The sequence below is a fragment of the Colobus angolensis genome, unplaced genomic scaffold (assembly GCF_000951035.1).
Source record: "Colobus angolensis palliatus isolate OR3802 unplaced genomic scaffold, Cang.pa_1.0 Scaffold229, whole genome shotgun sequence".
NCBI classification, from domain to species: domain Eukaryota; kingdom Metazoa; phylum Chordata; class Mammalia; order Primates; family Cercopithecidae; genus Colobus; species Colobus angolensis.
In genome coordinates, this window is record NW_012115477.1 from 1,052,684 (window position 1) to 1,078,460 (window position 25,777).

The 25,777-nt window shown below is 35.2% G+C and overlaps 1 protein-coding gene across 2 annotated transcripts in view; it reads left to right on the top strand.

The window, feature by feature from the left end:
* Nucleotides 1-25,777, top strand: part of HDAC9 (histone deacetylase 9) — a 921,220-nt gene that overhangs the window by 363,555 nt on the left and 531,888 nt on the right. The window contains exon 3 of one of the 2 annotated variants that reach the window (XM_011944152.1): nt 21,267-21,326. The exons of the other annotated variant lie outside the window; for it this stretch is intronic. Within the exon in view, the coding sequence (XP_011799542.1) occupies nt 21,267-21,326 (60 nt within the window). The remainder of the gene's footprint in view (nt 1-21,266; nt 21,327-25,777) is intronic. 2 annotated transcript variants of the gene reach the window in all.

Here is a 25,777-nt window from a genome sequence, read left to right on the forward strand (position 1 = left end):
TGCAAATTTTATTATTGCTACCCCACAAAGGTTTAGGCAGTAATCTTAATGGAAAAAGCCTGCAGTTTTTGAAAGTTGGTGTAATCATATTAGGAATTCTTGTGAGTAATGGTAAGATAAATGGGAAAAGATTTCCCAATTTCATTCAGTTTTCATTTAAAAAATCCATATGTGGTTTTGTTTTCATGCTAATTTCTGATAGACTGATCTTTATGAATCCATCTGTCTTAATGATTTGAAGTTGTGGAATTGTCATGAGGGATTGCTTGGTGTTTCACATATACAATAAACATTTAATTTAACTTCTTTGCATGGGAAAGGGTGTAAAACATTTAGCATCTGCTATGAATGGTTGTACCTTGTAAATTGTAAATTCAATAGATAGTGTTTTCATAAAAATTTGCATGTGCTAAGTGAGGCTTCATTTTAATACACAAATTTATAGTTAAATCATCTCTGTGTTAGCAGTAACCAGATAATGAAATGTAGATGGTGGTTCAGCATTGTTTATTTATTGAGGTAAGAAGTAGATGACTAAGGAATAGATTTGATGTGATGAAAATAATGGGATTGCTGGTCCAGAAATTCAAGCCTGGTTATATATCATTTAATGATGAATAAATCTAACAGAGAGCATGAATATACATATTATTAAGTAAAGATTCTGTTTAGGATGAAGGTCATGTAAAGTCAGAGGGATTTTGAAGACTCTCTTCCCATGGGACTGGGAGTTTTATATACTAGTTAAAACTCTGTAAATTTCCTCACAGCACTAACAGTCCAGTATCAGGTTTTCTGAGCTGATTTTAATTAAAGTTGATTTTAGGCTCAATTTCAGTTCATTTGAAGATAAAATGGTCTGCAGAAAGTAGCCTTTAAGGACTGAGGGTAGAAGGAGAATTTTGAAAGAGTGTATCTGTATGTGTGCATGTGGTATGTGTGTGTGTGTGTGTTTATATACATATGATATATTCAAGAACACTAAGATAAAGCCTGCCAAAAATATCATATGGCTTTTTGTTACTGTAGTTTGTTTGAGCTCTAGCCAGAGGAACTTCAGCCAACCAGAGGCAGACCCCTGAAATCACCATTGTGTATCTCTGTGACCATGGACAACTCATTTCAAGCCTTTGCATCTTTACGTGCTCATCTGTACTCTGTTTTTAAATAATTGCTCCCATCAAAATATATACTTCACAAGTCATAAGGGAAAAAGATTGCAAATTTAATATGTTGTAAACTTCCAGATTTTATATATATATATATTATCTAGAAGTTTATATATATAAACTTTATATAAAATATGATATGAAATATACCACAGTATGCACACACACTGTTTGTTACTATGCAATGTTCGAAAATAATTTTCACTTCACTGATGCCCTTAACTGTTAGCATCATCACTCTAATGCAGGCAAAGATAATTTATAATTTCTGTTGGTTTCAAAAATATTATTAAAAGTTTAGTCCCATAAAATGAAAATAATTCATACACTTATAGAATAAAAAGGGAAAGTCCCTCTCACAGGATTATAGGATTAACAATTATTAACACTTTTCTGTATATCTTTCCAGATCGATTTTTCTGAACATTTACACACATGCACCACACACACACACTGACACATTATATAATATAACACATGCACACACACCACACACATAGCATATCACTATCTTTTCACTTAGCAACATGTCTTGGACATGTTTATAATACATATATAAACTTTATATAAAGTTTATATATATACAACACATATATTAGATGGTGGCTAAATATTTAAATATATATTAAAAATAAATAGTATATAAGGAGTTCTCACAAATCAAACTGAATAGAAACATGAACAAAGGATATGCAAACACAATTTATACAAGAAGAAATCAGATGGCCAGTTAACGTATGACATATGCTTAATAAGTTAACAAGAAAAAGTTAATATGAGATACCTTTATTCAGTCTGAGGATTGATAAAAAATCTGAAAAGATTGCTATTATCCAGTGTTGGTAATGGTATGGGGTGTACTGAGCACTCTGATATACTATTAGAAAAGTTTGAGGGACCATGTTTTTATTTAACAACTTTAAATATAATGCTTTGCCAGTCATTGGACTTTGTAGAATCAATGTATTGTAGTGAAATATTTATACACTTGTGCAAGCTCATGCATACAGAGTTTTTGTTTTCAATCATAACACAATTGGAGAAAGATTAAACTAGAATATATCTATACTTTAGAATAGGATAGAAACATATGTCTAGACATGGAAAGATGTCCAAGACATGTTGCTAAGTGAAAAGACAGTGATATACTATGTGTGTGTGTGTGTGTGTGTGTGTGTGTGTGTTATGTTATATAATGTGTCAGTGTGTGTGTGGTGCATGTGTGTAAATGTTCAGAAAAAACGATCCGGAAAGATATACAGAAAAGTGTTAATAATTGTTAATCCTATAATCCTGTGAGAGGGACTTTCCCTTTTTATTCTATAAGTGTACGAATTATTTTCATTTTATGGGACTAAACTTTTTTTTTTTTGAGACGGAATCTTGCTCTGTCACCCAGGCTGGAGTGCAGTGGCGCGATCTCGGCTCACTGCAAGCTCCGCCTTCAGGGTTCACGCCATTCTCCTGCCTCAGTCTCCCGAGTAGCTGGGACTACAGGCACACACCACCATGCCGGGCTAAATTTTTTTGTATTTTTAGTGGAGACGGATTTCACTGTGTTAGCCAGGATGGTCTCGATCTCCTGACCTCGTGATCCGCCCGCCTCGGCTTCCCAACGTGCTGGGATTACAGGCGTGAGCCACTGCGCCCGGCCGGGACTAAACTTTTAATAATATTTTTGAAACCAACAGAAATTATAAATTATCTTTGCCTGCATTAGAGTGATGATGCTAACAGTTAAGGGCATCAGTGAAGTGAAAATTATTTTCGAACACTGCATAGTAAATAATGTTTTTTTAAAAAAAAATAAAAGATAGACATATACGGATGCTGATGATTCTAAGATGCCATAATCACTTTGTTTGCCATAATAAACAAACACAAGACATGTAAAACTCAGGAATTTATCTTAGTACAGCGTCATATATGTCTTCAAACCTTGAGGATCTTTTATATTTAAGTATTATCTTTTCTGAAAGCTGCTTGACTTCCAGTCTTTCATATTAATGTTTTGTAAGCCAAATCCATAAGAGTTAATGATATTAACTGCTTTAATTAAGTGCACTAGGGGAAAGATATTTGGCTTCTAGTTCCAAATTTATCACTGTGTGCTGTTGGAGAATTTGGCAATTCAATGGACTTCTCTGGATCATGTTCTTTCATCTATAAAATGGATATGATAATATCAAATGCTCATAAAAGCTGAAGGGATACCCCAGATACTCAAAGTTCTTTCTTAGGTCTAACATTTGTATATCAAAGAACATGTCATTCTATTCGTTTGTTAATAGCAACTTCATAATCTCTTTTATATACAGTGCTGTGTAGACATCTGACCTTTTTTAAAGAAAAAAAGTATTCCATTGCTTCACCCACATCACATGTCAGCTTTTATTGTAATATTTTACTGGAACATTTATCCTTCTCTTTATTTTTGGATTACCTTTTTTCTTTTACGAATTTTTAGTATCTTAGCACTTGTGTGGCAATGAAAAATGTTAAATGTTTAAATGAATACATTTAGAAGTATTATATGCATATAAAATACACACATATAAGCACATTTAAAATCTCCATATTTTTCTATATAGTGGTACAACACTTGCTTGGAAATAACATGAAGTGATTTATCTCAGCTCTTATTTTAACACATGCATAATATAGTTTGCAAATTGTGTTACATTCTGAGGACATTCTTCAGTATTCACTTGTTTTGAGGGGAGACTCTCAGTAGACTTATGTTTTAGAAATATAAAACAAAAGAAAGAAAATTACATAAGAATCCCTCTCTTCTTCTACCTGCCTTCCATCCAGAAAGGGACTTACATATATCCTCTTTTTTTTTTTTTTTTTTGAGACAGAGTCCCGCTCTGTCGCCCAGGCTGGAGTGCAGCGGCGCCATCACGGCTCACTGCAAGCTCCGCCTCCCGGGTTCAGGACATTCTCCTGCCTCAGCCTCCTGAGTAGTACTTGGGACTACAGGCGCCCGCCACCACGCCTGGCTATTTTTTTTTTGTTGTTTTTGTTTTTGTTTTTTTTTTTTTTTTTTTTTTTAGTAGAGACGGGATTTCACCGTGTTAGCCAGGATGGTCTTGATCTCCTGACGTTGTGATCTGCCCGCCTCAGCCTTTCAAAGTACTGGGATTACAGGCGTGAGCCATTGCACCCGGCCGGGACTTAGATATTTAGAAGAGATACAGTGACACAGAGGGGAAATTAATTTTCACAGATTTTCATTTCCCAATGCAGGGACTCTTCAAAGTCGGAGCAACTTACAGAGGATAGATGACCACCAATGACAATGTTTTGACATCATATTTACAGGATTTCTTTCCTGTCAACATTGAGCATTGTATGTATACCCCTACGTTTAAGAGTAGGTGGGAAGACTTCTAATATTTTTTCCCGTCCTTACAAGATACATTATCTCTCTTACAAGATGCATTATTTTGTTGTAGCCTTAAGATTCACATTAATGCTTGGAAATAAATTTGAGACAATAGAAGTGACCAAATATTTATTTCCCCACCAGTTGCAGGACTCACATTCCTTCAAAGCTGAGACTTCCACTCCATGTTGTCATGGTACATCTCCCTCTCCACCCTCCCCCAACTTTTGCCTAATGTATTCATATGCTCATTTTGTCTCCATTAGGGAGGCCCAAAATCAGTTGGATACCTTAGCCTGCATTGGAGCCTCCATTATCTGAAATACTGTACTACAGTTGTCCTCAGAGTTATCTGAACTGACATATGTCTGTATTAAATTTTATCCTTTTGAGTGAAAGGAGTTTATACTGTCTTACTACTTTGCAATATCTATTTATAATTCTTTAGACTCTAGTGTCATGGAAAAGCTGTATTTTTTCTTCTATCTGAGGTTTTCAGTAGTTGGATAGTCAAGATAGTGCCTGGTTAATTAGCAGCTGGTTTGTCTACATCCCCAGAGGGATATTCAGTCCCAGTCCAGCCACAAATGCACAGCTTCAAACAGTGAAGGTGACTTTGATGTGGGTCTAATAAGATCACAAGGGGCTATATTTGGGGCTTCAACTACAGTGGATGGCCTAGGCATCCAGGCTGATAGTTGATCGACTCCTAGTAATCTGAATTATTCTCTCAAAACAACACAACTCAGTGGGAGCTACTGATTTGCTACGGTGTCATAAACAGAAAGAGAATTAGTAGTAGTCTCTGCCCTGATACAAATCTACTTCCACTGAATTGAAACAAAAACTCCGTAATCATAAGCTAACTAAGAATGGTGAAGACCTACTTTGACCTAAATTGGTTTATTGACTTGAGATTTTTTTTTCTAAAGAAAATACCTCTTATTGCTTATGATTATAAATGTCCACAGGGATTAGATAAATTATATTTTATCATTAATTTTGTGTACGTGGCAACATGATTGGGGAAAATTATCTGGTGATTAAATGTAACTGTATTTGCTTTGATAGAAAATTACACCAAACAAGACCAATGGGTAACTAGTCTCGCCTGTCTTGTAAATACCAGGTTGGAAACTGGGTGTGTTCTAGGAAGCACATACATGCACCTCATAGAAGTAAATAGAATTAAATCAACAAGAAGTAGCACTAATTATACCATAGAGTGAATAGTTTTTAAAAAGTCTTATCTTTTCAATTATTAGTTATGGTCCATTCTAAAAAACATGTTATGGTCTTATAATAACAGTGAGGAGATCCTCAGGGAATGAATATTAGTGAACCCCTCAAGACATCTTATATATAAACATTTGGTTTAAAACTAAATGTTTAACTATTTGTGTTAAATAGCAGAGTACCATGCTTCATTTGTAAAATAGAATTCAAGATCTTAAATATGTTTTGGATGACAGTAGAACCAGTTTTAATTTGTACACACACAAACATTATCTCCTTTCTCTCTCTCCATCTCTCTGTGTATGTGTGTGTGTGTATATATATATATATATATATATAAAATACAAATGTATGTTTGCATGCATGTATGTATGCATGTAAGCATGTATGTGTGTATGTATGTATTTGTCTATCTGAAGGAGAAAAGTTTCATGCTGGCCAATACTCATAAAGGTGATTTGCAGCTGGGCACGGTGGCTCATGCCTGTGATCCCAGAACTTCAAGAGGCCAAGGTGGGTGGATCACCTGAGGTCAGGAGTTAAAGACTAGCCTGACAAATATGGTGAAACCCCGTCTCTACTAAAAATACGAAAATTAGCCTGGCATGGTGGCCTGCGTCTGTAGTCCGAGCTACTTGGGAGCCTGAGATAGGAGAATTGCTTGATCCTGGGAGGCAGAGGTTGCAGTGAGCCATGATCAAGCCAGTGGTGTACTACAGCCTAACAGCCTAGGCAACAGAGTGAGATTCTGTCTCAAAAAAAAAAAAAAAGAAAAAGAAAAAAAAGGGTGATTTGATTTGTTACCAACATCAATAATGAAGTAAATATCTGAATAGATATCTCAGTTTGTATTTTCTACAAACTTAGTTACGTATCTTGTAAATAAAAGGGGAAAGGTACATTAGTATTTTTTATCCCCCAACCACTGTATATCCCATACTCATCTCAGTATTTAAATGGCTATTTCCAAATACGTTCATTTTCTTAAGCATATAGAATGAGTTGATGGTATCCTAGATACAAAGGAGTCTCATTATTTTATTTTGCCAGAACTTTTTTTCCCCTCAGGTTTATAGTTTCATAGTTCTTTATAGTATGCTATGCCCAAAGGAGGCATGAATACCAGAATTAAGAAGTGCCAATGTTGGCCGGGCGCGGTGGCTCAAGCCTGTAATCCCAGCACTTTGGGAGGCCGAGACGGGCGGATCACGAGGTCAGGAGATCGAGACCATCCTGGCTAACACGGTGAAACCCCGTCTCTACTAAAAAAAATACAAAAAATCTAGCCGGGCGAGGTGGCGGGCGCCTGTAGTCCCAGCTACTCGGGAGGCTGAGGCAGGAGAATGGCGTGAACCCGGGAGGCGGAGCTTGCAGTGAGCTGAGATCCGGCCACTGCATCCAGCCCCGGCCATAGAGTGAGACTCCGTCTCAAAAAAAAAAAAAAAAAAAAAAGTGCCAATGTTAAGATATATGTTTGGCACCAGAATATAAATTTTCACATTGGTTGACCGATAACACTGTCGTATTGTCATTTTTCTCAAAGTAAGGTCTCAGTAAGCCTCTTCTTGACCATTACCATCGAGTACCATTACCATCAAGCTGTTTATAATCCTTGTATTTAGTTTCTATATACTAACAACAGAAAATACTGTCTTTCTCATCTCTTTCATTTAATGATGAAATTTCCCTAGAATATGCAAGTGATCTAAGACCCAGGGCTGGAAATGTGAGGTACATGTGAGTTTCTCAAATTATTCAAGAGCTTTATCATACTATGGCCTGAGAAATTCTTGCGTAGTGGCCATTATCTGTCTTATAGAAAGACAGGAGTTTGCATTCACCAAATCAGCAAAACAAGAATTCACAGCTGCAGAAAAATGAATTACACATTTTCTTAAGACAACAGTCATATCATGGCAACAGATTACCTAATCAACTGTAATCAGCTTTTAGTAATTGTGAAGGTAAAGTTAGTTCTACTAGCTCAACTCACAACTTCCTTTAAGTAGTAAAATAAATCTAATTACATTGAGTTAACTTTTTTGATGACTATAGTTTTCTACAATAGGCTATTTTTCAATGAGTTGAATAATTTGCTTATATATTTATGTGATTTTCTATATGATAGTGTTAATCAACTTGACATATCAAGAGAATGATAATTTTCTCCTCACTAAATAATATCCCTAACTATATTGTCAAAGTACTCATAATTTAATGCTGAAATATGTAGGGGCTGAACGGCCCCTGTGATTGTTTCAGATTGCATCTTCCATTATTGAAAGAATTACCTGTGATATCAATTAATGTTCATAGAATTTTTGGAGCCAGTTTTAATGAAAAGCTAAACCCAATACTGTTTATCAGTGCCAGTAATTGCTCTCCTGTATGTCATAACCAAGCCTATCTATTCCCAAATGCCCTGAGGCGGAGCTGTTTATAGATAGCCATGAAAACAATGTTTTGAAACTTCAGCTTGCCTGAATCAAAAACCTCCTTTTATGCATGGTTAGTTAAATCAGCCAAAAAGATAGTTGACAGCAATATTTGGAGATATCCTGAAAATGGTTTGACCTTTTCATTAGGTGCTAGAAATAAAAGCAGAGAATTAAAAGAAGACTTTTATTTAACCTTTTGAACAAAAACCGGTTTACAAGTCAAACATATCTTAGGATTGTGCGTGAGCTGCTGATGACATAGACACTCATTTGCTCCTTAAAGAACAAAATTTGAGCACAAGGAAAGAAAACCTTTCTCTGGAACAAGTAAGCTCTATTTAAAAAGTGTAGGTCTCTATTTAAAGAGAGTAGGGCTGGCAAAGGCCTTTGTCGTCTGGCCAGCCAAGAGGATAATGTGCAGAGACATTTAAATTCAGTGGGACAAACACTACCCTTTGTTGGCTCCCACACTCTCAGACACACACACAGAACTTCCACCAAAGTGAGAGAACTGTATCTAATTTGGAATTCAGAAGATGGCCAAAAATAAGTAGTTTATTGTCATATTCAGATTATATTCACGGTTTTCTAGGTTGGTGTGTATGACATCACTGCTTTAAACCCAGCCATTCATCAGCGTTGGTTACCATTCTTTCTCATGCCTAGTCGGGGGGTGGGTTTAAAAAAAGAAAGTGTTGAGCATAGATTTAACAGGACTTAACAATGGGGAAAGGTTTAGGGATACACTTTTGAGTTGAATCTTTTCCTTTTTGCTAACGTTATTTAAATATTTAAATATTTTAGGTTTTTTAATTACAGAAGTAATACATGCTTATTGTTTTCAAATATACTATGGGTAAGCTGTTTTTTAAAATATGAAGCTGTCTTTCTGCCTCTATGTCCACATCCTCAGGAAAAACACTGTTGGTATAGTTTTTTCAGCCTTTTTGCTATGCATTTACAAATACACATGTTTTTGTGTGTGTGTGTAGATGTAGAACATATATTCCAAGTGTCATTGAAAACAACATATATTTTCCTGCAAGATGCTTTTTTAAAAAAAATTTGGAACTATCAAGGGCTGCCTTCTGTGTTAAACACTGTAAATACTTTCAACAGATTATCCACAGTTGTACATTATCCACAATGTAAGTGTAACGTGATTACTTTTTTTCCTAAGGTTGGATATTTAGTCTGTCTAAAATGTTTCACTGTCATAACAAAAAGATTCAATGTATATCTAAGTACATACTAATCAATGAATGCTTGTGACCATGTAAGCTTTACATTAAAAACAAAAAGTTTTGAATATTTGGGTAAATGTTGAATTCTCATCTTGATAGATTCTTTCCACCCTAAAAATAACATAGGATTACTGATGTCTTTAAAATAATGGAAATATTTATTGGCCCTAGTGTATCTATGGTATCATTGACCTTTTAAAAAATCCAAATCTAGATATGAGTCAGTGGTATGAAAACAAAAAATAGGAGACGGTTTAAAATTATTTATAATGAAATATGCTGACACCTAAAATAACCCCCATGTGAAGAAATATTTCACACTTTATTTTAATATGTTTTTTATATTTTACAGAAATGTATATATTCCTTACCACAATTGTGGTCACTAATATTAACCTTTTCCATTTACCATTTTTTGATTTCAGAGATAAAAATAAAACCAATAAGTTGTGCTGCTTATAAAACAGAAGACATTGAGATGAGTGTAGTTTTATTATTGTTGTGGAACTGTTTGTATTATTAACCTATGTAGAGAAAAAACAGAAATGCAGCTTGTCCATCACTCCTTTTATACATGTGTAGGTTATAATTTGAAATACATAAAGATCGACGTCAGATTAATGATCTTAGTCATGCAAATTTAATTTATAAAGTTGAAATTATTTTCATCAATACTTAAAACATCTGTATTCAGAGTTTTTATTAACTATTCTTTATTATCCAGGCTGAATATTGTAGCAAGAACTTTATAGTTAACTGTCATATACACCTCAGAAGACTGGCATAAATTTGTGAAATCCATGAATTAGATTGCTTAACAACTCCGTTGGCTCCTATAGTGTATGTATTCCTGTTAGAATATACATTTGAAAGAACACAACTAGAGCATATACAAAGGAGAGTGGTTAAATTGTAGAGGACCCTGTCACCCAGGCTGTAGTGGAGTGGCATGATCTCTGCTTACTGCAATTCTGCCTCCTGGGTTCAAGCAATTCTCCTGCCTTAGCTTCCCTAATATCTGGGATTACAGACATGCACCACAATGCCTGGCTAATTTTTGTATTTTTAGTAGAGACAGGGTTTCACCAAGTTGGCCAGGCTGGTCTCCAACTTCAACTCCAATTCCAACTCCAACTCCGGGCCTCAAGTGATCCACCCGCCTCGGCCTCCTAAAGTGCTGAGATTACATGCATGAGCCACCATGCCTGGTGATCTGGAGGTATTCTCCTGTGAAAAAGAGACAACTGTGACTGTTAAAAATATCCCATAAACTCTTATGTGGGAAACACGTTAAATTTATTCTGTATAGCTACATAAAGTCAACTAAGATCAATGAGTAGATGTTGAAAGGAGAGCAATGTTCAATTTTAGTTTAATCCTTAAGAATATGTTCTGCTTATATTAATACAAATAATGCATATTTATTGTACAAAATGCAAGAAAGCATTAAAAGAAAAAATATCACCTTTGATCCCATAAGCAAGAAATGGTTTGGTACATTTTCTTTAAAGATTTGATATATGTATGGTTGTATTCAAATTGAGTATTAATTATTAGATTTCTAACAGTTATTAAATTGCATAGGGAAGAGGGGGTAACATAACTATTTTATGGTAGATTGAACATTTATAATAAAATTTTTATTTAAATATTCCACTTTTTAAAATGAACTCATTCCATCAGTTTCCTTTTTGATCAATTTCCTATTCATTTTTGAAAACAATTTGGAAGAGACTTCTTTCAAAAATATATTGCAAAAATGGTACAAATTAATTTGCAAAGTCAAATTGTGTTTTTTTGGGAAAGATTCAGGAGTTTATTGCTAAAAGCAAAGTTGGAAAACAACTGGGACTGCAAGGCTCCTGAAATTCTGGTAGAATTTTATGTGTTGATAGTTCAAGAAGACCAAAGATACAAGATTTGTGGCATAGTAGATGCTTAAAAATATAATAATAAAGTGAGAGAATTGGGGCAGAGAGAATAATTTGCGTGTCAGAGGAATAAGAAAAGCTCTTGGGACAATTGATAGACCCTAGAGTATTTTGTCAAAACTGAAGATTGTGATATAAAATCTTACCTTTTTTTGCTGACAAAATTAAGCCCAAAACAGTTTGTAATAAGTAAATCTGAACATATGTATACCTTAAGACCCAGCATACACCTTCAGATACATATCCAATAGAAATGTTTACACTAAATGTGTTTTCCAAAAGTACATGTGCAAGAATGTCTGTAGCAGCCCTATTTATAGTAGGCAAAAAGTGAAAACAATGTGCCTCAAAATTAGAGTGGATAAATTATGAAACAGTCATGTAATGGAACACCATACAGCCATGAAAAAGAATGAACCATTGTTACATACAGTAATATTGGTTTACCTTACAAATATAGTACTGAAAGAAAGTAACCAAACACAAGGGTGCCTAATGTATGACTTAATTTTTATAAAGTTAAAAATATGGTCAAAACTAATATGGGATGTTAAAAGTCTGGCTAGTAGTTACTTTGAGGGTATTAATGAGAGAGGGCACCAGAAGTGCTGTTGTGGTGTTCAAAATGTTTTCTTTCTTGATGTAGCTGGTTTATTGGAATGTTTACTTATATTAATTAATACACTAAGATATACACCTATGGTTTGCCCACTTTTCAGGATGTATATAGCACTGGAATAAAAGTTTACATAAAATAAAAAAGTTTCCCCACCATGGGCCTTCCACCCTCCACAAAAAATATTTTGTTCATTAAAGAAGGAGCTCAGAGTTATAAATCCTACTGAAAATTTTATTAAAGATATATTTAAATATACTTTTAAAATATTTTGTTTAATTTTGAGAAAAGTCTCCCTAAAGTTTACTATAAAATTTAAGTTTACTAATTATCTGTTTCTAATATCTCAGATAATGAAAATCTCCAATTTATACCTCCTCTATATATTCATGTCTTTTTTATTTAATAAAATTAGAATCAGACTTTTAAAATATGTTTCACCTGTTATTCGGTTTTTGCCATTTTTCATGACATTAAATATTTCCAACTGAAATGCATTCTAACAAAGGTATTAACAAATAAAACAAGTATCTCAAAAGATCGTGCTACCTCTATTAAATATTTGAGTTGAGGCTGCATGGCCACTTATGGGAGAAGTACGTGAAATCCGACTAACATATCAATGCCTGGCAAATATTGGACTGTTCAATATGTCTGTGGAATGAATTAATGTTTTTGGAAGTCCTTCCAACTCTAATTGCCTAGAATATGCGAGTAAGCAAAGTCAGCAAGAATATTGTGAAATGCTCACTCACTGACTCTAAATGGTATATAACAGTGCCTGGTTCTAATTATTACATCAACATCTGTGATTACTGATTCAACCCCAGCTCTTTGGTACTTATTCGCCAACTTTGCCATTGTTTTAAAGATAGATGATAAGCACCATGAATACTGATGGAAGCCTTTGTTTTTGGCAAAGGGTAGACAAGGTGTCTCCAAAAAGGCTTTATTTCAGCGGCAGAAGAATTTCTAACAGAGCTTGTGAATTTTATTTTTAGTCTCCATCCCCTTCCGAGTTCTGGTTACAGGGCAGGCACTTTTAGTAATCTTGCTTGTCTGACAAATGATTCTATCATTATTGATACTGTTCTTCTCTTAGCCACATGTAAACACATTTGATTGAGACTTTAAGAAATAAATTATTTCTTATTTCAAGAGTGCTTCTCTTTTGTTACAGTACTTGGAGGTCTGACTTGGAATTGTGCTTTCATTGTTTCTTCATATTTATACCATAACTAATATTGCTAATACCAAACTTTTTATTCTATTTTTTTTATTTCTTAGGAAGAGGTGAAGCTTCAGAGATTATATTCTGATTGGTCAGCTTCTTAATCAAAAGGAAAGGAGTATTTGTTTAGATATCTCATACATTTACTTTTTGACTGCTATGCAACAAGACATAGAAAATGAGGGAGAAAGTGTCAAAGGGAAAAGAGTGGTAGATGTCAAATGTCATATGTGTTTCTGCATGGATATATGTTCACATATAAGTTGTGTATACATCTACATATTGCTGTGGTCTGAAAGTTTGTGCTCCTCCAAAATTTATGTTGGAACCTAATCACCATTGTGGTGGTATTAAGAGGTGAGGTCTTTGGAAAGTGATTAGGTCAGGATGGCTTTGCCCTCAAGAATGGATTAGTGCCTGAGGGAGCTTGTGGGCCCCTTTGCCCTTTCATCATGTGAGTACACAGAGAAAGCATCATCCCTGAGTAATGGGCCCTCACCAGACACTAAATGTGCTGGCCCTTCGATTCTGGACTTCCCAGCCCACAGAACTGTGAGAAGTAAGTTTCTGTTGTTTGTAAATTACCCAGTCTAAGATATTTTTTTGTTTTAGTGGCTGAATGGACCAAGACACATGTATATGTACATATATATATATATATATACACACATATATACACACACACATATATATGCATACATATAGGTGAATATATTGGATTAGGTTGGATAGATATGCATAAATAATGGAGAATCTCAATTAACCAGTAGTAGAAATTGTGAAGTACACATCTGACATGTAGATTTACCAGATATAATACATCCACTGATTTATGTGGATATTATTTGTATCCACTGATTTATGTGGATATAGAGGTGCTTCGGGAGGGGGTTGGGGGGGGAACATTTGTTATTCAGCTCTATTGGCATAGTTGGTGAACTGTGTGATGTGAGATGGCTTGGAGAACAGGCAGCACATTTTAGGAAGGAGTTTGTGGTCCCTAGGAAAAGGTTCACTCAAAGAAAAGAGTCTGGCTTAGTGACCTAGAATTAAAGGGCACCTGGACACTAGGGAAATTATGGCTTTGGGAACAGCATGGCAATTTCACCTAAATCTGCCCCAGTTTAGCCATCCTTATGGTAGATTCATATCCCAGATGTTAAGGACTGTGTGGAACCTAAAACAGATGCTACGTTAAAGTATTAGGTCTCAAGTAACTTTGCCGCATGATCCATCTGAAATCCAGAGTCAGCATGTGAGCTTCAGTCAGCAGCCTTGAGATGCTAACCAGGGCAATTTAAGTGACCATTGGGCAGATTATCAAGATAGAGTTTCAAGGTCAACAGCAAAGTGACCTGAGTCCTAGGCTGAACTGTGTGGTAGCCACACACTTCCTGAGCCTCATGTAGTGATCTTTCAAGACCAGGAACAACCAAAATGAGCATTAAGAATGTGGCCCGAGGATAACATAGAAGTGGCAGCAGGAACATTGTCCTGGATAGGTCAGTAAGAACACATACGAGTATGACACTCTGAGGAAACAAGCAGAAATATCAGAAGTGAACCTTGGAAGTTGAGGCTCATGTGTTCCAATTGAGAGTAACACGCTGGAGTGTGGGCTTGATTTGTCAAAGGACCTTTGTGGGAAACCACAGGTGGGAAGACCTGCCATTTGTATAGAGAAAGAGAAAGAGCATGGGAACAGTCTTATGAGATGCAGACTTAGATGCATCAATATATAATTGATATGGTTTGGCTGTGTCCCCACCCAAATCTTAACTTTAATTGTAGCTCCCATAATCCCCATGTGTCATGGGAGGGACTCAGTGGGAGGTAATTGAATCATGGGGACAGGTTTTTCCCATGCTGTTCTCATTATAGTGAATAAGTCTTACAAGATCCCATGGTTTATAAAAGGCGGTTCCCCTGCACACGCTCTCTTGCCTGCCGCCATGTAAGATGTGCCTTTGCTCCTCCTTCACCTTTCACTATGATTGTGAGGCCTCCCCATCCGTGTGGAACTGTGACTCCATTAAACCTCCTTTCCTTTATAAATTGCCCAGTTCGGGGTATATCTTTATTGGAAACATTAGAACAGACTAATGCAATAGTATAAACTTGGACATATGTAATATAAACTAGGATGCTCTATCAAGGAAACAATAAAATGTTACCTTTTTTTCCCAATGTAAGTTCACCATGATTTTACTTTTTTTCTCATTCCTGTGATGCTTTTTATAAAATAAATTGTAAGGTATTCATTGAATGAATGCATATCTTCTAATCAGAATTTTCCTTAGGAACTTCTCTAATTGTGTAGTTAGGGTAAAAATTGCTCTGTATATGCCTGTGGTTTCAAAAGACTGGAATGTCCTATTTATCTTTTTACTTACTGAAGGTATTCACTTACTTCTTATGTATTTCTTATACTGTATTAATTCTAAAATATTAGCCTATTTCCAGGTGTAATGATGATAAGGACACAAAGGTCAGCATTGATTTAAAAAAGAGGGGGGGGGAGGAGGAATTTAATTCTGGAGCCAAAATCCATTTAGTTAAGCAGATCAAGGACATACAAGGGCTGCTACAAGCACATAATAGCCTAAGATGTAAACAGGCAAATATTTTTTTCCTTGGATGTCAAATTCACAGTATTAATAGTAGCTGCCTAGAGTATTGTGTTAAGAAAGAGGCTGAGGTTTGGTGGAAAAGAATTAGTAGTGCTTACCTGGGAGTGCCTAAACTAGTGACTGGGAGGTTGTGGTGATACAAGTGCCACATATTTGCTAATCCTTGTCTAAAGCTTCCCTTAACTATTTAGTTTAGCTAGTTCATTAACACTATATAATATCATAACTTATTTTGTTTTATTTTTCATAATTTGTCTACAGAGATTACATTATTTTCCAAAATTTTTCTATAGATTATTACAAATAAGTAAATGTCAGATATTTTATGCAGGTATCTGGAACTAAATTATCAATATTTATAAGTATGATCTAAATCAAACAATACACTTGCTAAAGCAATCTACAGATGGAAACCAGAGTCTCATTTACAATTGCCTACAGCCAAAAGGGAAGGGACTCATGAGCTTTGAATAAATGGGGAAATTGTTCCTTTTCAATTCATTGCAGAAATATTTATTTAGCAAGTACCAAGATATTCTCGGAATTAGATTATGCACTGAGAGCCTCATAATCTAATGTGAAAACAGACATATTATTCCAAAGTATAATTGCCTAAATTAATAATTATAGAATTGCTAAAATTTTCTGAAGTGTTAATTATGGAATTACTAAAACCCAGCTTAGATGTAACAAAAAAGATCTAGGAATTGTCTGATACATTTATTAATCTTATAAAAATACTGGAGATTTGCAAAATCAGAGATTTTTTATTTTTGAGCTCAAAAAACTGAAGTTCTTGGGCAGTATAATTAATCTTATAATTTTAGGTAGGTGGCTCCAATTTTGAGATTAAAACTCTGGAATACTTTCTAATAGCAGTGTTTTATATTTGAATAGCACTTTAAAATTTCCAAAGCATTATGTTTTCAAATACTTTACTTGGTAATATAAATAGGTCAAGTACTGTCTCCACTTTCTATGTAAGGCTACTGTGGCTCAGAAAATTTAAACAAGTTACTCTAGTTTACAAAGCCAGTGGAGTTGGAAGTCAAACCCAAGTACTTGGATTTCTAGTCCTAAATCCTCTCTTTATGTTAGAGTAAGCTCAACATAATATATTCTTGAAAGCAACTTAGAAACATACATCATTATAAGGTAAAATAAAATTTATTTATTTACTTTTCTTATTGCTCATCATGTGAAGAACCTGTGAACAGCAAGAAACTTGCTTTAATTCCCTAATTAAACAAAATTATCTTATACCTTGTTAGGCACCTGTTATTTTCAGCATTTGCCCTAAAAAATGTGGCATTGGATAATTAACCAGTTATATGAGTTTTATTTAACAGTTTTGTCATTCTCATTATGGGGTTAAATATAATTATTCTTCTATAGCTTTGTAAAGTAAAACATCATAAATTAATTTTCATTGTGTATCTTGGCTCTTGCTGAGGAAAATATTCAAAATAAAAGCTTTATCTTACCTAAAAATGGAGGAGGATGGTGTCAGAATTTACTGTCATCTTAACTGATTTCTAATAATGTGTCTGAACACACAGGTCTCACATAATTCGCAGCTGCCTTTCGTCTTGATTTTTTCTTTTTGAAAACTGAATTTTTTTTGCTTTACTTAAAGCCCAATATTTGGATAATAAAAAGGAGTCAGGGACATGGAAATAAGTGTAGTAAAAAAGCCAGATATCTTCCTGTTTGCTCTAAGAAACTTAATGTTCTGTAGCTTGTATATAGTCATGTAAATAAAATAAAGATAAAATGACTTCTGTTTTTTCAGTTTAAGTTTAAGTTGATATTTGAAATAGCTTTTTAAAAATAGTTAAGCCAAACCCAAATAATCTTGTAAATCTTTTACTGGAAATATTTATGCCTATGATATCCTTGTCCCCTTTTCTCGTTTTTTTGTGAAATTTTAGCCAGGACATTGATTTCATTACACATTTGAAGAATCCTGTGTGATTACAGCATTTAAATGAAATGGAAAGAAAAAAGAATTTTGTTACTAGTATTTATCTTTTTTTCCAAACTGAGAAGGGATAATTCTTAGTGAGAATCTGCCAGCCAGGTCTGAGTGTTGATAATAATCATATTTTAAAAATATAAATGAATGACTTTTATGTAATCATTTTCCAAAGGATGGATTGAAGCGTAAAATCTGTTACACACCCAGAAGACAGTACAAGAATGGACTGGGTTGGGGATGTAGCCAACCATCTAATTACACAAATAGATTCACAGCACAGTTGGGTCACAAATTATGTTTCTAAATTTAGAAGATGAATCTCCACCATAAATTATTGAAAAGCAAAAGCACTCTGTGGTACTCCTCTCTCCATTTCCCACAAATTAGATTACTGAAAGCTGTAAAGCATCTTTAGAATGTGTTTTCCTTGCTATTTAAAAATGCTCCTTTATCATCAATTAGTGCCAACCTTGATAACATCAGCTATAACCAGAAAACATTGAAACCAAAGGATAAAATAAAGAAGCAAGGAAATTATTTCTAAAAGAAACAGAAGAAGATTTTTTACTTGCTACGGAGATTTAACTCCTTAAAATATTTGTGAGTTTCCATCTCTAAAATTTTCTTGGGATAGAAATGTAATGACATATTACATATATAAATTGAGTCCCCAGCACATTTTATTTTCTTGTTGATATCATTAGGTGAAATAATTACAGCTGAGCTAGAACAAATTTTGATAAAATAATTTCATTCTACCATAAATTAAGTCATTTGCATTATTTGTCCACCTTTAGTTTTTATTTGATTTGATTTGATTTGATTGATTGATTGATATTTTTGGGATGGAGTCTCGCTCTGTTGCCCAGGCTGGAGTGCAGTAGTGTGATCTCCACTCACTGCAAACTCCACCCCCCGGGTTCAAGTGATTCTCCTGCCTCAGCCTCCCAAGTAGCTGGAACTACAGGCACATGCCACCACGCCTGGCTAATTTTTGTATTTTTAGTTGAGATGGGGTTTCACCATATTGGCCAGGCTGGTCTCAAACTCTTGACCTCAGGTGATCCACCCACCTCGGCCTCCCAAAGTGCTGGGATTACAGGTGTTAGCAACCAAACCCAGCCCACCTTTAGTTTTTGTGCTTCTATATACTTACCACTTTCATTCATATGATTATGAACCTGAAAAACAGTTGATAGAAGATATTAGTAAATAAGATTATGTATAACATTACACTAAATTTAAGGTTTGGCCTCTCCATTTCAGTTATGATTTTCTCTACACCGCCTCTCTTCCTATGTCTATAAAATGGGAATAACAATCCTTACTGTGTACTTACTTAAATGGGATAATCAGCAAGCTCCTTGTTCACAAGAGATTTTTCAAATTGTTTTTCATTTTCTAAATTGAATATGCAGCGATGTGCCATGCAGAACTCTGGTTCCAAGTTGAAAATGTCCAATTCAAATAGCTGCAGGGTATTTATTGGCTCGCATAAATGATGGCCCTGGAAGTAGAACCAGCTTTAGATATAGCTATACTTGGGAGTCACACATGGTTTTATCCACCTTCGGTTTTGCTACCAATTGTGTTGTCCTGAAACTCAGGTTTTCTGGTATAGAAAGATGGCAGTAGAGCTCAAGTGCCTGCCTTTTCTGAGATCTTAGTCTAGTAGATTTCCATTCCCAGGATTCCTTGCAGATACTTGTTGAATCTCAGAGGTTCTGATTAACTCAGCATGTCCATTTCTTAACTTAACCCTTGCTAACGAGAAAGAAGAGAATAAAGCTTTTTTCATTTCATATCCCAGAGGATGTGCATGCAGTTCTGCTCCCATTCTTCCTAGAGTATTTCAAGTGAACTACTCAGTGATAATCCCATCAACTTATACTGCCTTACTCTTGTAATTTAATATGAAATAAAACTGTCATTAACTGAAAGGGAAATTGTTTCAGTGAATATATTTGTGAAGAAATAAAATTTATGAGATGTTATAATTTGTATTTGCCTTCAAAATTTTAATTTAACTTTTAAAGTTAGTTACAAAATATAATTTTTAAAAATAATCAAATTATTCATAAACTTTTAATTGAGAATTTCTTTCTGATTAGTTGATATCTGCCTCTGTGCAGCTGACCCATTATATTTACAAATTGGTTGATCTCTGAATATAGGACTTAAAAGTCTTATAAACTATAGGTTACAAACATCTGCTCTAATTAATCTTCTTTCATATCAACTGAATTTGATGTTGTTGAGGCATTAGTGAGTTTTTAAAAAATAGTTTACATAGAGCTTCATTTTGTTGATTAGTCAAAAGTATTGGTAAACTGGCTTCATGGTGTTTGAAATGACCTATTTTCAGGTGATAAGACTTTCTAAATTGATTTTTCCTTGTCCCTGGATGGGTCGTCTTCTCCCAGGTGGGAGCTACATCACTGCTGCTGAAAGAGAGGCTGCATGTGCTCCCAGCAGCACACACATGTATGCAAATGCACACACTGACACTATGGAGTCTGGTTCGTGTGTTCTTTCTCACTCTCTGAGGTTGTGTATGGCCATACAGGCTTCAAATGGGGTTGGTTTTTATAAAAATGTTGAGGCTGAATCACATTTGTTGTGTTATGACATTTGCTGCCTTGCCATCAAAGAGTGGGTACCTTTGTGCTGACAGCTCCTTGGCATTTTGCCCCAGGGAAGTGTTGCATTATCAAAAGAGACACTCACCCTGTCAGTGCCAGTGTGCTGGTAATTAAATTGTGGACAGTTGACCAGAATTCACAGGTGAAAATGATGAAAAGAATGTATTGAAATGAAAACCTGAATTAGGCAGCATTATCTCTAATGAGCAAGAGGAGAGCTCTTTTAGACTTGGTAACTTAGATGAGCATATGTGAAATATGGTTAATGCTTCTGACAGAAAATGGTTACCAGGAAACCATAAAAAAACCCTCTACTTATGTGACCTCCAAGCTATATCAATAAATATAGAATTCAGATCAGTTTGTGCTCAAACCAGTAGTAACCCACTAATATTATTAATACTCTTGTAGTTTGTTTCCAAAGGAAGTAAGATTTATTGTCCTTTTAAGTACTGGATAACAATTCACAAAGATTGAATTTATTTAAAAGTTCATAGCCGATGCTACTGTGTTTTAACTAATGAATTTTGGTTTCCTTTTGCAGTGTTCTATATCATGGCTAAAGATCACAGAATAATATCTTGCTATCAAAACTTTTTTTTTGGGGGGTTTAACTAGACAAAACCTTGATTAATAAACGATAAGCTGTAGACTTCTACTCAGAGTAGTAACAAAGACAGAGCTGGAGGTGGTGGCTCTTGCTTGTCACTCCAACTCCCACGGAGGGTCCTTCCTTCTTCAACCTGACTTTCTTACCCCACAGACCTCATGTGGAACCTTGTACCATGGGTTCTATTCTGTGGCTACTGTAGGATCTTCCCAGGTAGAATCAGACTTTATCCTGTTTCTTTGGTTTCTTGGGAGTCAAGATGAACATGAGTGGGTGACTTCCTTTTCCAGGCTATTGGTCAAAGCTGTGGTCAGCAACAACTTGGCCGAGATATACTTGACCCAGTTTTGCCACAGTCTACTGACCAAGAGGTTGCTGTTCGGAGCTGGCATGAGTCAGAGAAGCAGGTTACCAGCGGGTTACCAGCTAGGCAAAACTCACATTGATTAGATGTATCTTGGGGTCATTTCACCCCTCTCTACTCTTGTTATAATTTTTTATCTTAGGCCCCTACATTCCTTCCTCTCCTTAGCTACAAGTGCCTGACATCTCTTACTTCCTACTAAGTTTTAACAGATAAATGAAACTGAGGTTAAAATGCTAAGAATTAACTCCTCTTTCCAGAAAAGTCTAATAGAAAAATACTATAGTGGAGTGAGAATTTGATAGGAAAGCATAAAATTATATTAAACTGGTAAGTGAAAACATTTTCTGCAAAAACAGTGAGTAAATAAATAGCATTTTGGTAGTTTACGTGCTCAAATGCTTTATTTTTTTTATTTTTTTTTAAAGCATTTGTCTTCTGGGGAAGCAATTTTATAACAGGTAATGTAAGCTTCCTTTGACTGACTATAATTGACTAACGGCAACCACAGAAAATAGAATAGCCCTTCGCCTTCAATTTTTGCTCCTTTGCCAGTCAATCAGCCTGCCTGGGGTGATGATTTAATTTTCATGGTATTCAAATTACAAATTAACATTTGCAAGTGTGGATTTGGGGGATTGTGCTGAAGCCTAGTAGAGTTCTCTAAGGATAGTGTGTCCCCTTGGGCTACATCATATAACTTCCTTATTAAAGTGAAAGGAAATTCCCTTTCGGTTTTCTTACAGCTTATCTTCCTGTCCTCATATTTAAGAAAGGCACCCATCTATCCTACTTTAAATATCAAGCTTTTCTTATATCGAGTATTTCATATAGTCAGTTTGCATACTGCTTATGGATGAAGTTAAGGATTTTGGAAATGTTAACCAAAGATTTGCTTTTTTATTTTATTATTTTTTTTAATTTTCTATTTTTTTAGAGACAGAAGTTCTGCTCGTCACCTGTGGCTCACTGGAGCCTCTAATTCCTGGGCACAAGCCATCTTCCCACCTCAGCCTCTTGGGTAGTAGCCAGGACTACAGACATGCACTACCACACACCACTAATCTTTTTTAACTTTTTGTAGAGACAGGATGTCATCGTGTTGTCCAGGCTTGTCTCTGACTCCTGGCCTCAAGTGATCCTCCTGCCTTGGCCTCCTGAAGTTATGTTTGCTTCTAATAATCATAGTTGTTCATGAGGAGAAGGTATAATTCCAGCCCATCACCATACCGATGATAATTTATAGCATTATTTGTACTTGTGTTTATAGTTTAACCTGCCTGGAATTATAGAGAGGAAACAAATCTTTTGACAGGGGTTTGGTTTCAATTTTGGTTTCAAGGCAGAATAAACAATGGTTTCTTCAATATATAAAATTTTCGGCCGGGCGCGGTGGCTCAAGCCTGTAATCCCAGCACTTTGGGAGGCCGAGACGGGCGGATCACGAGGTCAGGAGATCGAGACCATCCTGGCTAACATGGTGAAACCCCATCTCTACTAAAAAATACAAAAAACTAGCCAGGCCAGGTGGCGGGCGCCTGTAGTCCCAGCTACTGGGGAGGCTGAGGCAGGAGAATGGCGTAAACCCGGGAGGCGGAGCTTGCAGTGAGCCGAGATCCGGCCACTGCACTCCAGCCTGGGGAGAGAGCGAGACTCCGTCTCAAAAAAAAAAAAAAAAAAAAAAAAAACTATATATATATATATAATTTTGTGGAATTATAGTAAAAAGAAGCCGCATTTGAGGGACAAAATTCAAAGGTTTCTGTATTTTATGGAATTCAAATTCATTCTATTGTTTTAAGAGTGAATTATCCTGGGGCCAGGCGCAGTGGCTCACGCCTGTAATCCCAGCATTTTGGGAGGCCGAGGTGGGCAGGTCATCTGAGATTGGGAGTTCGAGACCAGCCTGACCAACATGGAGAAACCCCATCTCTACTAAAAATACAAAATTAGCCAGGCGTCGTGGCGCATGCCTGTAATCAATCCCAGCTACTCGGGAGGCTGAGGCAGGAGAATCTCTTGAACCCAGGAGGTGGAAGTTGCGGTGAGCTGAGATCGCGCCATTGCACTCCAGCCTGAACAACAAGAGCAAACCTCAGTTTCAAAAAAAAAAAAAAAAAGAAAGAAAGAAAAAAAGAAAAGAGTGGATTATCCTGAACCCAAATAGAAAATATTTGAAGGGAAAGACTATGTTTTCCTGTAAGATAGATTGAGCAGAAAAATTATTAAAACAACCTAATGATCTACTGTGACTAACATTTTGCAACTCAACCTGTTTAATAGGCTCTGGAAAATAAGCAATGGTTTCTAGAGAAGAGTAAAAAAGCCAGAAGAGGAAAATTAAATTAGTGATACTCTTTCTGTGGGGAAGCCTATTAACCGTGGAAAAGAATAACAGAGTCAGACAAAAGAAGCCTACAACAAATCTTGTGTATGTGTATGTGTGCATGTGTATGCACACATACACATATATTTCTCTCAGACATACGCCAACTTTTCAGTCAGAAAAAAAAGGCTAAATGTTGGAAACTGGTACTTAATTGATTTTTAGAATGCAAACCTAACCCTTTTTGACATAGATTGATCCTATTATAAAATTCATGAAATTTAAAAGTAAAAATCTGTTATGTAATGCTTAAGTAGATATTGGTAATTTTGGATTTAGTTTAAGTTAAAATGGTAAAGGGAGAATTTTAATGAAAGTGTTTATTGTAAAACTGAAAGATATTAAAATGTTTTGCTTACAATTTTTTTAAAAGTCCAAAATGCTAAAAAAGTTTTAGTCACATCCAGTATTTCCTAAAATGTTTATAATATTGTAACCTAGTAGTGTGACATTTGTACTTCATATTATTAGCAGCTGTATTATGCTCTCTAATGCAATTTCTTTTTTATTATATGAATATAACACTGAAATTAGTACTAGGAAAAGCAACTGTGTGTTAAAAACCATCATATTTTTTACTGGCAAATTTGGACTGAAATTGTCACTTTGTTAGGAGTTACATTGCCAACCTTTATCTCCAGGGCAGCATCTGAACAGAGATCTCCCCCAATTATTTTAAGATCACTGTGTTAGTGTTAGATTTTTTAAATAAATGTTTAGATGAAATATTTGATTAAAATATTACACTAAAAATGTGTTTAAACTAATATGACTTTAGTCAGTTTCCTATGATGATAATATAGCTTACATGTAAGTGATGCTTCTTATATACCAGATATTCAGCTAGACAACTGACATAGATTATCTCATTTCATCCTTCCAGATGTGAGGATGAGAAAACAGAGGCCTGGAGAACCTGAGTAATGTGGTGGTGATCACTAAATTAGTAAATGGTTATGTTTTGACTAAGTATTTCTTGTTATCATGTAATGCTATCTATCTCCTTTAAATAGTTGTAAAACTCAGAGTTTACAACTTCTGGTCTTAACCTTTAAAAAATAATCAACTGAAATTATGACTATCATATAGAAGTATGTTTTAACCTTCAAATAATGATGTTATAAGCAATTCCATCTTCATAGTCACCCCCCAGTATTTGATCTCTGATAAGTGAAATATTATTTGTTATACACAGCCTCTTAGCTTCTTTCCTGTGTCTAGGCCTCTGGTTCTCATCCACTCTTTATAGAACTGTTTTATAAAATTACGCAGACACTAGGTTCACATTATTACTCTGTTATTTTTTAAGAATGCTGTTAAAAAGTCAGGACCTTTTTTTTTTTTTTAAATTAAAACCCTCATACAGAAAATGCTCAGTGAACATATTCTAGTTCTTAACCCCCAGATGAAGAAATAAAATAATGCCAACACATTAGAATTATAGCAAGCAAGCCCTCAACCCCAACCCCAATCCAACCTTCTTCCCCAAAGGTAATCTCTATCTTGATTTCTGTCAATGTTATTATTTCATTTTGGCTGTTTTTATGCTACATAAAATGTCTTTATATTGTATATATTATTTTGTGACTGGCCTTTTTATTCAGTTAAGTTTGTGAGATTGATTCTCAATGTTGTTTATAACTTTAGTTTGTTGATTGTTACTGCTGTATAATATCTACTCCATGACTGTGAATATATATGACAATTTACTTACCACTTTACTCTTAATGGGTGTTTAGGTGTGTCCAGTTTTGACCATGTTTAATAGTGTTTTTATTCTGGCAGTTTTTCCTGTGCATAGGGAAACCTTTGTATGCCATTTATATGCCATAGCATAGCATACAAATATAGTCAAATTTAATACTCAATATCAAACAGTTTTCCAGGGTGATTGTGCCAATGTGTAGTCCCACT